This window comes from Amblyomma americanum, chromosome 7, assembly GCF_052857255.1.
Source record: "Amblyomma americanum isolate KBUSLIRL-KWMA chromosome 7, ASM5285725v1, whole genome shotgun sequence".
NCBI classification, from domain to species: Eukaryota; Metazoa; Arthropoda; class Arachnida; order Ixodida; family Ixodidae; genus Amblyomma; species Amblyomma americanum.
This window is the reverse complement of record NC_135503.1, coordinates 7,351,717-7,366,520: the sequence shown is the minus strand read 5'-3', so window position 1 is coordinate 7,366,520 and position 14,804 is coordinate 7,351,717. Positions and strand designations below refer to the sequence as shown.

At 46.8% G+C, this 14,804-nt stretch overlaps 1 protein-coding gene across 2 annotated transcripts; it reads left to right on the top strand.

Moving 5' to 3' along the window:
- Window positions 1–4,725: 4,725 nt before the first annotated feature.
- LOC144096919 (major facilitator superfamily domain-containing protein 6-like) lies at window positions 4,726–13,776 on the top strand. 2 transcript variants are annotated; one of them, XM_077629732.1, is made up of 5 exons: window positions 4,726–4,992; window positions 8,832–8,941; window positions 10,196–11,482; window positions 12,839–12,991; window positions 13,056–13,776. In XM_077629732.1, exons 1-5 carry the CDS (start codon window positions 4,958–4,960, stop codon window positions 13,169–13,171), a joined length of 1,701 nt encoding a protein of 566 aa, XP_077485858.1. In that variant the 5' UTR covers window positions 4,726–4,957; the 3' UTR covers window positions 13,172–13,776. The 2 variants fall into 2 exon arrangements, with proteins under 2 accessions (XP_077485858.1, XP_077485859.1); XM_077629733.1 differs by lacking the exon at window positions 8,832–8,941.
- Window positions 13,777–14,804: the final 1,028 nt, after the last annotated feature.

Sequence of the window (14,804 nt, the reverse complement as noted above, 5' to 3'; positions counted from 1 at the left end):
AATTTGTCCCAGCATTCTCGACTGGAAGAGCAGCTCGCGGTTGGTCGCGGAGTTGATCCTTTGCTTTAACCCCAGCTCTGCGCGCTGCATGTGTTTTCAGCTTTTGCCACTGCTCGGGATGGTATATGCACAAGTTGGTGGCATATTGCGGCCCTGAGGTTTACCTTTAAAGACTTGTCTCGGGGTTGTCACCAAACAGTTGGCAACCATTATAAAGTAGACGAGGCTGCAGGTGATAACTAAATAGGCACAGAACTTTAAGTCCCAGGTCCGGGTCGGCATCCAGTAGTCAGTTAGGCGGGCTGAGGCCAAATTTCTGGGCGGTGGTTGCTCAACACGCAGCTGACATGGACGACCAAGAGCGGCAATGGCGTCGCGCAGAGGAAATTTGAGGCGTTTCAATGGTCGCAACGGAAACATTTCTGATGACATAAATGTCATGAAATAGGCGCTCTTATTCCGCGGTTACGATAACACCAGCGAGTCGTTTTGACCCGGGTACTTGTGAGGAGTTTTTACTTCCGAGGCTTGCGACGTCAGCTCTCGGCGTCAAAGTATGTTGGATGTGAAGACCACTGCGACTTTCTGCTGGTCATGCGAGCGCATACCAACAATAGACGATCTGGAGAAGGCGGCATCTGTGCTCACTTGTCTGGTGCTTGGATGACATGATGCAAGGTACCTCTTCACATGGGGAAAGGCGGAGAGCCTGTGCGCTTATTTATTTATTTTTGGTTTGGTTTGGTTTATGGGTGTTTAACGGCCCAAAGCGACTCAGGCTATGAGGGACGCCGTAGTAAAGGGCTCCAGAAATTTCGACCACCTGGGGTTCTTTAACGTGCAATGACATCGCACAGTACAATTTATTTCTTTAATGGGACCCTGAAGGCGAACGCCATTTCAGAAATTTCAGGCATTTCAAAAGCAAACAAGAAATACAAAAGCGAACAAAAATAAAATCGTAATGTTCCTGGTTATACAATTCCGTCTAAAGTAATTTTTCTTGGAGCGTTCGCCCGTGTGTGCGGCTAACGTGAAGGTGTTTTTTCCCACTGCAGTTATGCATCAAGTATCAGACCAACTCGCCCAGAAGCTTGCTTTCCTGAAGATGTCTATAGAGCAAGTACAGAATTATAGGACTATTCAAAAGAATAAAACACACGAAGGCAACAGAGCAAAAGTAAACACATTGTTGTGAGCCTTAGTAAACAATGTTAACTAAATTGTTATGGAAACGCAGGTTGTCTTCAGTGCTGGCTGCCGATCCGGAAACATGGTTTCCATCTTCTGTTGTTCGTACAGGGAATGAAAGGCGACAAGAAAGCTTTCGTGTGGCATAAAGTCGTGCCGACTTCGTCAGAAGGGTCTCTTATGATATTTGCCCTCATCCCGCTTCTCACTGTCTGGGATGTAAATGCGGAACGGCCTCTCTCAACGAGAAAGTCCAAGAGATTCATATACTATCAATTAGGGAAGCTGTGAGGCATTTGGTTGCACCATCGCCATCGAGTGTTGGCAGACAAGCGCTCACAGCTTTTCTGGCGCGGCCGGTTGAGGCCTATAGGAGTATTCACGTGACGTCACGTGCCAGTCGGAACAGGTGGCGATGAGCCAATTAGTCACGCCAGCGGCCTTTCGCCGTGCTCCATGAGCAACGAAATGGTGGCCACCTTTAAGCCGGCGCATACTCCTTCCTCTGCAAGCCCTTATAAAAATGGTCTATAGACAGTCTGTAGACTTCTTATAAACTCTATTGCCTTTGATGTAACAGTAGCTTGGTTTGGGCTAGTTGGTAACAGTTCTTAGAAAACATAGCGCAAAAAGGACACGGACGACACAGAAGTGGACAGGACAGCGCCTGTCCTGTCCTGTTTTTGCGCTATGTTTTCTAAGATCTATTGCCTTCCTATAGATATTTATTTTTGTCTGTTCGTAGTCTATAGACTCTTTATAGAGCAAAGTCTACTAATAGTGTATGGCCATAAATCTATAGATTGTCTATAGGATTTGTATTGCCTATACACTGTTCTCTAGGGTTTGTCTATAGAGAGTCTATAGACTTTACAGACAGAAGTCTATGGGCATTTTATAGACTATCTAAAGAAATTTTTGTAAGGGCGGCTTTGCCTGGCTCCACCGCCCGTTGCTGCAGACATGCTGCCCATCTCCTTAGCTTTCTAAGCTACTGATAGAGAGGAGAGGACAGTGGATCGCGGAAGACGTGCAATTCCTAGTACAGGGCTTCCGCAGGATCCCGGAAGTAACACCGACACACAGACAACATCGATCCCACTGTCCGTCCTCTAGACTAGCCGCGCATGCTTGAGGAGTTCGAGGTCATTGCTAGTGGCACTCGGCGCCCATAATAACCGCGCAACTTTTCCTCATCTACAGTCTTGCCACTTCAGCAGACACGCTTTGCGGCACTCCTTGCCCGCACTCTGTGCAATAACGAGTTGTGTCTCCATAGCGACGAGGAAGCGCGTGGCGGCTGCGCTTAATATTTATTTGTCGCCCTCAGAAGACAGCCGCGTATTCGAAGCGGCCTTGGAGGTGTACGGAGACGATTGCTGGCTGCCGACGCCAAACGAAGTCGTCGTTTCGCGGCAGTGGTGTTTGTTTTTCTGGCGCGCCTTAATGCGGCGAAACGACTGTCGACCTCTGCGACTCTTACTTTTATTTCACTCGCCCCGTGAACGGCACGTGTTTTTAACGTTCGGGAAGTTGGCAGGAATTAAGCCTACGGAGGCAACCTATTTCGTATTGCGGAAGCTCTAATCGCAATCTCCGCGATCGGTTTGCTGCATGGCGTCACGTAAGCATACCACCTGTCTAGACCAGTGGGCGCATGCAAGTCGTTCTCTTCGCGAATACCTCGGCTATAATCTCGAAAACAAGGCGCTGGTGCGTTTCTGGAGTAGGTGCGCCTGTTCGAAGCGCTCATATGTGACTCTTATAGCGAAATGGACAAAGCTAGCGCGCAGTTTAGCCAACAGGGCGAGTTAACTTGTGGCACACTTCTTTGTTGGGTTTTCGCAAGAGTCGCTTCTTCTTTTCGCTTTTCGCGGCGTTTCTTTAGAGTAGGTGTGCTATCATGAGCACTTGAAGAAAGAACGGGGTATTAAAAACGCAAAAAGCAAGGATTAGAAAAGTTTCGTTCATGAACATTAAAGGGCAGCCCCGTAGTGTTTTCGAAGTTAACATAATCTAACGAAATTCATGCAGTGGGTGTTCTCCTCATTTTTGATCTCTTCCACCAAGTTTGACAGGCGTGTGACATTTCATTCCGGCGCAAATCGATTTTGAAGTCTGCCATTTCCGCGGGCTCAATTCAGATTATTTCTACAGAGAACACTGCATTTACGAAGTCGCAAACGTTACCCTCAGGGTAATTCCTGGTTCTCGGTTCACTAAAAACAATTTTGAGATTTGTATTCAGGTCGCCTTTGGCATTTAATGAAAGGAGTTATTGTTTTCAGTCGCCACATCCGCCACTCAACGCGCGTGCGAGTACTTTTGTGGCAATGCTTTTGACGTCATCGCTACGTCATACTAAACATCGTCCCTGGCCACACACTCCGCTTTCGTTTCGGTTTGCTGTTTTCGCTGCTTTAAGAAAGCTTCACTGGGCATATTAAAAAACGGTTTGATGTGGTGGAGCAAGCAGCCGCTAAGGGCTGTGATGTATTAACTAAAAATGTTGGAAAAACCCCTGAAGTTGCCGTTTAAGTAACTTATGCATTTGTATACCCTCAGGGTCAGAGGAATTACAGAGGGGAGTGGCTGCAACCTTAAACGAAATTAATGAAAATATAACTAAAGTTTATAGAAACAAGTCTCATCTAATCATACAACGCTAGATAAACAGTTCCAAAGAGTTGGTTTTCACCACTTCACACAATTTAAGCAGACAAGTGGTTCCATTCACAAGATGTAAGAGGAATAAATGACTGAAAAAAAATGTTTGTGGAATAAAGTTCGAGAACGACTTTGTGAAAGGGATCATTGCGATGGGAACGATGAAGCGTTTCAAGAATTAGTTCGATCTGTAGTTCGGGATGGTGGGAAAGTTTATGAAGTAAATTTAAGCACTAAACTTTTCATGATCAATATACTGGCCTTTCGGTCGTATTCTGAAAGAACAAAGCGAGTCGAATTATCCTGGACAAGTTTTACAGAACTGATTAGGATGACGCAAGCAGGCTACCATACAGATGACGCGTACTCTAGTTTGGGGCGCATGTCCTCAAGAGCAGTAATAACACGACTGGTATTCACTCGGGCTCGCAGTAACCTTTTCCGTACGTAAAAAATAAGAGCACACTAATTTATCTTTCTTCAGACCAAACATTAATTATATGCTGCTATTTTGACAGCGTTGTTCACGTTAGTCTCCGGCATGTAAAGAAGGCGTTGAGCCTTTCGCAGTTTCATAAAAAAAAAAAAACCGGGAACAGCAGTCAGCACTCAATAAAAGCGAGGCGAGGCGTAAGGTAAGCAGCTATAAAAAGGAGTGTTGCACGCTGAGCAGACGTTCTTTACACTTCGGTCCGGCTGATCGTTTTCCTCCAGCGCGAATTCAAATTGAATAACGGAGAGCAAGCTCGTTGGGTCTACCGGGAACTATGCAGAGGAGCAGAGGTGAGTAGTCGGACGACGGGAGAGACGCAGGAGGACGATAGGGGGAGAGAAGGAAGAGCGCTGCCTGCTCTGGGAGCGAGCGTTTAAAAATGAAACGCAAAGCGCTCCGGAGCTCAACGGGCGTTGCCTCTGTAGAACACGTAGGGAATACTTTTTAGCTCGCAGCAGCTTACACAGGCCTTGCGCACAGCAGCGCGCCGCGCGGTTCGCTGGCGCGCTCTCTTGAAGAAAGGGATACGACCACGTGACGAGCCAGTGAGGTGTCCACAACGACAAGAGACTCCCGTGCGGCTGGACTTAGGAGTTCTTTACGACCATGGTCACCGAGCAGAAACAGAGCGCTGGTGAATGGTAAGTGGTCGTTGCGCAGTGGTTATCGGTGGTCATCAGTCGTGAGCGGTCGTCGGTTTTAGAATATGGTTAGGGCCACAGATTTGCTATTGCTTGGCTATGACAAATGACCTAGTAATACTGAAGCAGTGAGGTCGCGATTATGGAGCCTTGCGGTAACCGTTTTTGTCAACGATCGCAATATGTTGTGCCTTCCGTTAAGAGGTAGCAGCAAATGTAGCGGTATTACAGTTTTACCTTCCCACAACTGCGCTGGTTGATTACACTCTGTGGACTCTGTTGAGGAAATGCGGATGTTCTTGAAGGTGAATTCCACAGCTTTTCCTCAGGATCATGGAAGAGCGCAGGATCCCGGAGCTGCACTACAAAGCCAGCCGTGGCGAGTTCACACGCACACGCGTTTATCCGTGCGTTTTCTACAATAAACGGTGTGTCCCACCTGCTCTTTGTCAAACCTCGACAGTCGGTGCAGGAGTGCGAACCTTGCAAATTGTAATTGCACCGGATGTTTTGCTTGATTTATCCTTGTAGTCGCGACAATCGAGTTCAACAGCAAGTGTAGTGCAGAAAATTTTCGTTTTGACCTTGACTGTCAAATGTGGTTTACTTTGAAGGTATGTGTACTCTGTTTTGATATTCACGCGCCTAATATCGTACAGAGGGCAGAACGCTTGTCAAGAATACGTTCTGGGCGTGTTTAGGGCCGAACACACGATATATAGCGATGGCAGTTGGATAAAAATGGCCTGGATTTAAGCATGTGCAGTTCAACTCATAGGATTTCATCATCATTTTTTGCTTTCCTGGTCGCAGCGGCTTTGAGAGCTGCGGAACACACAGTTCGGTCGTTCTAGAAACGTGTTTTGCCCTCTGTGCGTACTTTCACGGCCTAATGTTGCGAAGCTATCGAACTACGGTGAACGCATTTTTCGCGCTCTGCTGTATCGTGCCAAGATAGCTCCATGTCTCGGCGTAAATTTTGTCATCTGGCTCTTGTTTTCATTTATAGTGCGATTGCTGAGTCATGACAGCGCCGATGTCGTAGAGGCCTGCAGTCGGCTGTGCGCGCGACAACCCGTCGGAAGTACCGAAAAGTAGAGGGCCGAGCTCCACACACTCGGTCGGTGGACACGGCAGCGCGGGATGTTTTACATGTGACGGTGAAAAAGGCAGTGCAGTGTATACAGTGTCACGACAAGATGTGCCAGTGTGTGTCCCGATTCGAATGTGCAGCGTATTTGAAAAGAGGAGGGCTGTTGTTTCGCCGCAGTGACTTCTAGACACAGGTATAACATCGGGTGCTCATGGAAAAGAGGTGTCGCTGCCTATTCTGTACTTTACTTTTTTTTTTTGCACATGACAATTTTTTGCGGCTAATCCTAGCCTTGTGTTTAAGAAACTCAATGGTTATGATCGGGAGAGCCGATTAGAAGAGCGGATGCACTGTCATTAACAAAAAAAAAAAACATCAAAGCGGGAATCTCTTGCATTTCACTGACTCTTCCCACTCCCCACAACACCCCAACCAGCCATCCTCGGTTGGATTACAATTGTGACTCTGAAGAGACAGTTGTGACACCGTCCTCATCAATAGTTATTTGATGCAATTAAGCATGCTCAAATAGGCGAGGACCTGTCAGCATTACAGATGGCTGTAATGGTGAAAAAGAGAATACATAAACACCACCATCACTCAATTCTGACTGCAGTACCAGTATTTGTATCTTTGAACGGAGTTGGAAACTAAGGCTGGCTGAGAAAGCTCTACCAATTTGCATTCCTGACAATAATAATGTGCGAATTGATTCTGTGCCTTTTTCTACAGTTGAGTTCATGTTTTTCTGGCAGCAGAAGACTCATTTATCGCTAAGAAAATTTGCTTGATTGGATTTCAAAGCATTTATTTCGTCAGAGGTCAAAATGCAGATGATTTGCGCTAGGTCGCTAGCAGTCCAAGGCTGACAGCGACCTGAGTTCCCCATTCAATGGCCCGGGTTTGAACGCCCAGGACAGAGCTGACCAACACGGCCTCCCATTGTTCGAGGGTAGGAACTTGTATTAGAGATTCCGGTGGCGGCTCCTCCTTGCAATTCCACAACGTGTGATCGTAAGTGGCTATTAAATTTCGCCACATGGACTACCTTCCGGGTCGTAATCACCGGGATAGAATTTTGATAGTAAGTAAGCAGTCATTGAAAAATGCTCTCGCCACTCGATTCAAACTCGTGGTGTCAGTACCGATACGGACCCCTCGGTAACCGTCTCGAAGCGAATGGAACTGCAGCCAAGCCTCGGAAAAGTCGTGATGTTGCGGCAGGCCCGATTGATTTCCTGCAACATCTTCCAGACCGCCGGCTTTGTTTCCGAGATGCCGGCATTTATAACTACGCTCACCAAGTGTAATTACATATCGGAGCGACGTCACCGTTTGTTCAGTTTACTAGATAGTCTGCCTAATGCAGCTTCGTCAGCAGTTTAGCAAAAGAGGTTACAGCTTCCTGCAGATGTATATACGGCCCGGTACTCTCATCGGTGTATAGCACGATTCTTTAGTATGACTCAGTTTTTTTTAAAATATAAATGTAAAAATTGGTTCCTAGATTTTGTTTTGTAAATAGGGCACAAATAAGGTTTATATGGAAAGTACACCGCTGTCGTGGAATTTTCTTTAGGATATTTCTATCTGAAAAAAAAAATGGCAGTGGCTTAGCTCGGCTATGCCAGGATATACGTAGCGAAAGCTAAGGCATAGCTTGGTTAGCCTAGGTTAATCTAGGGCACAGCGCTTGCTAGCAACTAAAGATTTTTTGTTTAGACACTTCAGTATATACCGAAAACCAACAACAACCCATTGCAATCACACTCCACATGCCCAACTTTTGGCGGGAAAACACTAATATACAAGTCTCAATCGCACCTCTAAAAATATATATCTCTTCCAGATAGGCCAACCGACGGATCGCTGACTCACGAATGTCCGGCTTTCGCTATATGAAAAGCTTCCACTGTATCCCGCGTCACTCGATCCCAGTGACGAAACAGAACACTTGTTCTGAGAATAGCGGGGAACACCCGTTCTTGTGCTTGCTACAGCTGCGACAACGGAGCACCAAGTTGCTCGAAGTATTACCGTTATCGAAGCAGTTCTAAAGATCTTCCACATAATCCGCTACCCTCGTGACTTCAGCGCATTCCCAGAGGATGTGAGCTCTGTTCACAAGTGATGTTTGCCAAACAAGTTGAAATTGAATGTACAGAAGACTATTATGATATCGTTTACGCCTAAGTCCTAACCCGTTAAGTTTTATTATGCTGTCAACAATCACGCCATTACGACGATGCCTGTTCCTTGAGAATTAGGTGTCCACTTAAATGCTACGTTGCATTTTTCGCCTCACATTCTGGAAGTCAAACGCAAAAGTCCGCGCATGCTTGGCAGGGTGACCCGTGTATGTAGGGCCCTGCGTATACCAGACTTGATAACAGAGCGATCATGCTTTTCTGTTTATCTTAAGTAAAAACAAAGGCTGACTGGCATCGGCGACGAGGTTAATACACAAATTTTCCAGATTTCCCGACAATAAGCATTTCATGAGACGAAAATAAAATAATGTAAAATGAAAACTAATAGTATAACTGCAGAATGAAATAATATACCTCGGTTAATCGGGCAATGCACCTTAAGCGCATCTGGAGGGCGCTTTTGCGGGACCTACTAACGTGTTGAACGCCAGGGAGACCTGAATTAAGCGTGCTGGATGGCGTTTACTCTCAGTTCCAGGTGCTGCAGGTCGCAGCAAAATCAAGCGCACTTGTGTTGACCAGCTTTTGCTGCGCAGGCGGCAAAATTCGGGCCAGCCGCAGCAGACGACGACTTTCACCTGGCTTCCGGCCTGCGTCAACCGGAAGCTATTGCCGTTCAAGCTTCACTACTTTCTGTTCATTGCGGGTACGTGAAGCGCATGCCTGTCGACGATAACAGCGTTATTCTGAAGCACAGGCGTTACGCGGAGTTGACGACGAACGCAGAAATGCGTAGTGGTGTCACGTAATACAGGGATGTTGGCAAAGTTGCGAACGTAGCGAGAACAGATAGCTTTTGGCGAGGCCCGCGGCGCGTGTTGAAGAGATGTTGCATAAATGCGCCTATATTGTTGTGCGTGGGGCCACATTGCTGACGTTGGTGGTGTCCTCAAATGGCAAATGGATCATAACCACAGTGGTGGATGGGACAAAACTCGGGCGTCGACGTTCTGATGCTCATCTTGCAATAACCTTACAGTAATGTAAATTAAAGTGCAATTGTTAATTGTATCCGTTGTGTATTTATTTATTTTTTTGCTGCCACTACTTTTATTATTTTTTTTAGGCGCGACGTCCGCTTTCCACCTGTGTGACTCGCAACGACTAGGATATTTTCCGATACAAAAAAAACTTTCTTGATTGGAAGAGCTCCGTGGAATTCTGCCGGTGTCTGTTTTGCAGCGCGGCAAATAATGTGCTGTGAGGGAAGTTTATCATCCAAATATAGGAAAGGCTGCGAGCATGTTCTGTACGAAAAAAATCATTCGTGCACTCCTGAAAAACAGCAGTTTTTCCTCTTCTTTTTTTTTACGGGTGAGGCAGTTTTAAACAACAACACTCAGTGACTTTATAAAGTAAAATGCATATATCGTGACACTGCCTCGAACTGCAATGCAGAACACCTACCTGTATAGGCACACACATACCTATGTAATTATGGGGAGAACCGAGATGCGCACGAAAAGGAGAGGGGAAAAGCGGATCGGGAGCTATATAAGACTACTGGGCTGAATATATATATATATATATATATATATATATGGAGAGTATATGTGGAATATATGTGGAATAAAGAAGACATACCCTATGCTCTTTGGTTTCGGTGACTGTTGGCTTCTGTCATTTAAGTTCTCAAGAGTTAGTTCCATCGTTGCGCACCTCCTAGTGGGTGTTTCAGGGAAGCCCACCACTAATTTGTAAAAATAGGGTTTTTGAGGGGAAGAACGTTTTTGCGGCATCGCAATACCAGTGTTGGCGGACGTCAGAAAACAGGCGAATCATGTTAACTAGTGCAGTTATTAAATAAATTCTAATAGCTGGCTTGACTTAGTTAACAATGACTTCGCCATTGATTCACTGCGCACTTATCCGATGTTTCCGCATTCTGCTGCGTCTGCAGGAGAAGCCGGAGTCGGACCCTACATCGCCGTCGTGGGGCGACAAAATGGCATAGGTCCGGCCACGATGGCGGTCATCTTCGCCGTCATGCCACTGACCGCCGTCGTGTTCAAGCCCATCTGCGGTTTCATCATCGACAAGACTCGCAACGTCACTGCCGTCATCCTCGTCCTGCAAGTCCTGTGCACCTTGTTTTACGGTATCGCCTTCTTCTGTCCCAGCGCCATATCTAACGGAGCGGTTTTTAAAGGCCATTTAGGCTGCCCGCTGGGAAAGTTCGACGTCACCGGAAGTTCGGGATCGGAGGAGTGCGCTTCCGGCTCGAGCGTTTCCCTGTACTGCACGTTGTCTTCGGGGAAGCACGCGTGGGAAGCTATGGAGGCCCGCTTAGTCTCGGAAAAGAAAGTAATGCTGACCAACGCGTCAAACGCATGCAACGATCTTCGCGAGGACGTTCTCCTAGCCAACGGTTCCCTTGGCTTTCCGAGCGAAGTCAGGTGCTCGTGTGAGTCTGCGCTCTACCGCAACTCAAATTTCTGGATCTACACAGTGTCCGCTGTCCTCGGCTTTGCGCTGGCCGCAGCGCTGAACAACGTCGGTGATGCCGCTGTGAGCAACGCGCTTGGCTCGGACATCAACGCCTTCGGCAGGCAGCGTCTCTTCGGCACGCTCAGTTACGGCATGGCGTCGCCGCTGATAGGGTACCTGGTCGACATCAGCAGCAGCGAAGGCTTCACCAATTACAAGCCGTGCTTTTATGTCTTCGCCGCCTGCATGGCTCTGGACATGGTCCTCATCCTCTGCCTACCTAGGATGCGCATCGCCGACGTCTCCGTCAACTTCTTCGGAGACATTGGGAAACTCCTGTCGAGCCCGGAGATCCTGCTCTTCACGGTGTTCACCTTCCTGGCCGGTTCCATGATTGGGTTCCTCAACTCGTTTGAGACGTGGTTCCTGGAGGACCTGGGCACCCCTACGTACCTCATAGGCCTAACCAAGACGGTGCAGTGCTTCGGCGCAGAGCCCGTCCTGTTCTTCCTGTCAACGTACATACTGGAGCGGATCGGATACTTCTACTCGTATTCCGTGGCCTTTGCCCTGTTCGCCTGTAAGGCCCTTGGCTATTCTTTCCTGCGGAACGTGTGGGGCTCGCTTGCCGTGAACATCGTGGGTGGAGCCGTGTTCCCGATGCTGTACGCCGCGATGGCAGTGTTCGCCAAGAAGAGGGCGAGACCCGGAACAGCCGCATCGATGGTCTGCATCCTCGGGGCCATGTACGACGGCCTGGGTGAGATTCAGACCGCACTGTTGCGGCTTGTATCTTCACTGTGACAAAATGTCACGGTTTGACCGCTGTACGAGAATTATTTCGCGTGTTATTCACGCACTGTCTAGAGTACCGTTCTGTGCCCCTCAGAGCAAAATGATGTAAAGAAAATACTGCTTATGCTAGTTACCCGCCCTATTTCCATAGCTGTATTTTGCCCTGAATTCATTCCACAATACATTGGAAGACCTGATGGTATTGCATACCTGGAAGGCTAGGAATTTTAAGAACGAATACGCACAGGAACGAAAGTCAGAACAAGGACATAGGATTCTCGCTATGCACATAATTCCTGCACAGAACTATTAATACTCAGGCTCTTTGAAGAAGACAAGCTAACAAAAGCCACAAATGCGAAGTACAGGACGGTATACCATGACTAAGCAGCGCACAAAAAAAAGCATGCAAAAATTATTGGTGGGAAGTCGAATATACGTTGCACGAAAGCCAACAATGCAACAATACTAGGAAGAACTTCATGGAAATTTTTACTCTTAGTAAAAATCGATTCTCTGGCTTTTCTGGTTATGTAGACGTTTGACCGGCAGAAGACGTACATTTATTGCTCAGAAAAGTGGGTTTAACCACCACTAAATTCAAACTCGTGAAGCCAAGACTAGAAAGCACTATTCGTGATCACCCTTTGGAAGTGAATGGTGGTGAAGTCTAGCCTCAGGAATCCATGCGCTTATAACTGTTTTGACGCACCACAGCTTGCTTTCAAAAATGGCCGGTGATGGCGACGCGTATATTTAACTTTCGGGCCTTTCTTTAGCTGAAAAATCTCAATTTTCGATGAGAGCAGCTTCTTTGCCATTTGAAGGCGGTTATCAGTCGATACCGGCAAACTTCATTTCCTTGTTACGCGACAGCATTTTGCTCCCGTTCAGCGGAGAGTGTTTAACTTGGCGCGTCGAGAAAATCCCGACAGGTCGAGAGCTTCGTGTCGTCACACATCGAGGAGTGGAATGCAAACGATTAAAACACTGAGTTATTAAATTGCGATTATGAGGTCGTAGTATGACTCGAATGTCATTATCACGTGTAAGGTAAATTCATTACGTTGGAAAGAAAACTGGGGTAATTGGTTGAGAATCGAACCCGTTCCCTTCGGTTGCGGGTCAGGCACTCTACCCCTAGGCCACTGAGGCACGCTTGGTTAAAGGGAGATCTTGTGTCCCTTGTGGTGTATCTTGTATGCCTACTCATGTATGATAATGAGTGTATACGTAATTAAAAAGTAGCAAATAACCAGTAACGCTGTCACGTGACACATTTAAGGCGCAGCTCAAGTGTCCCTCTAATTTTATATTCCAGGTTCTGCAGCTGGCAGCCTGATTGGTGGCACCAGCATCGACAGGATCGGGGCCAGGCAGACCTTTCTCTACCTTGGCTGTCTGTCGGTGGCGTCCACGGTCCTCTGTGCGCTGTGCTACCTGATGCTGCGTTTCACTACTGTTCACAAACTAGGTAAGAGTTACTCCGTCCGGTCACATTAATCAGATCGTCTACGTATATATTCCGCTTTTCGCAGATGTTACCAGAGAACAGACCAAGACGTCCACTCTGCAGGGCGGCTGCTGCGATGCTATGAAACTTTCGCTCAAATCCGACATCGACATGCTCCAGCTCCGGCTGCCCAAGAACTAGGCTCGAGTGGTGAAGCTTTTTCGAACCGCGTCGAGCAGGAGGCAGTGGCTGCGACCCGAAACGCCCCGAGGACTTAGTGGACATCCTTTCGGAGTACAACGCCATAGCGGTGCTCGTACGCATTAAGTACAAATGTTACGCTTCTGTTACGCTTTCTTGCTCATGCTGTCCGATCTTCACGGAAGCTATGCCAGTAAGGGACTCGCAGAGTAGGAAGCATGGTGGCTGGAAAGGTTTAGGGGCCTGTCTGAAACGCTTAGGGAGCTGCAGAGCTTAAAGTCACAGTTCAGGAGTGCACATCATTCTTGGTATCTAGGGTGGGATGTTACTCGATTTTTCGTAAACGCGTGTTTTTCATCAACACAGTCATATCAAATGCCGGTTTTCTGTCGACAAACATGCATTCGCACGTGGAAGTGAGGGTTCAGTGAATTCTATATTTATTTCATCTATTTGTAAATTCTAGCTTCAGTACTGCGATCTCAGACAGCATAGTAACGATACTCATAAAAGCGCTGTCAAACGGACTCCCCGAGTGAAGAAATCCGGCATCTTGCTTCACTGGTTCCCTCATGCCAGTGGTGCCACAAAATGATGATACTGTAAATAAAAGCTTTTTTTGTAATTTTCGCTGCGACCAAATTCTCTTTCCTTGCCTTCCATCGCGCGCATGGTTTTAACTCTTTCAGGTTGTCGCTGGTTATTCCATTCTAAAGCGGTTATATTCCCGCCTAAATAGTATATATTCATGCCGTAAGAATGCAAATTCGTTAGTTTTCCAACACAAAACACCAACAGGTAATTTTTTGGAGGCGTGTACAAAATTTCGTAAAAAGTCACAAAATGTGACAACGAAGTGCCAGGATTTGTCATATAAACATATATATTTGTCATATACAAGTTTAAAAGACGTAAATGACGCCTAAAATTCAGAAAAAAATATACTATTGCTAGTGGCAAAATACCTCTGCATGAAAAGCTACCAAGCTGACTCTTTTGCAAAATATTATTTACTGCTTTGACTTGATGACATAGGAAAGCCATCCCGTTTGCGAGTATGAAGCAAGCTAAAGTAACCTGACACAAAGAAATCACTTCTAGGCAGCACACTCTTGAAAAAAACATAGAATTAGCCTTGCACACATTTGTGTACCGGTGCCTTAAAGAGCTAAGATTGTGATGAACGTGACAGGAACGGCAGCCGTCATAAATCGGAATTAACTCTACTTAGAACGCCAGAAAGTGTGAGGGAGGAGATTTTGATTATGTGAATGAAGCGCGCAAAGACAACGGAAACTCAAGAAAAGAACTTTGGTCTTTCTTGTCGGACGCATGCGCAATGGCAAGCTGCACATACTATGTGGTACGCAAAATCCCTTTGCACATATTGCGCGTCCTATCCTGCTGTTACATTTAGAGCGGGCGACTGACGTCACGAACAACGCTTCTGTTGAGCTTTGCTTCGAAATTTACGTTTCTTGATTGCCTCCGAGGTGTGCGATAATTAACGAATTAAAAGAATCTTACAGGACGGTCACCACAGTGTAACTTGACATTTAGCTACAGCTATTTTCGGGGGTGAACTTGCGGTGGTGACGTCACTATGCTGCAATTCGTGACGTCATGGCGTTTG

Bases quoted from the DNA above. Each gene is read 5' to 3' on its own strand.
- LOC144096919 (XM_077629732.1), top strand. From the start codon at position 4,958: ATGGTCACCGAGCAGAAACAGAGCGCTGGTGAATG. The intron at 4,993-8,831 runs GTAAGTGGTCGT...TTTGCTGCGCAG, and splicing joins AAACAGAGCGCTGGTGAATG to GCGGCAAAATTCGGGCCAGC. The intron at 11,483-12,838 runs GTGAGATTCAGA...TTTATATTCCAG, and splicing joins GGCCATGTACGACGGCCTGG to GTTCTGCAGCTGGCAGCCTG.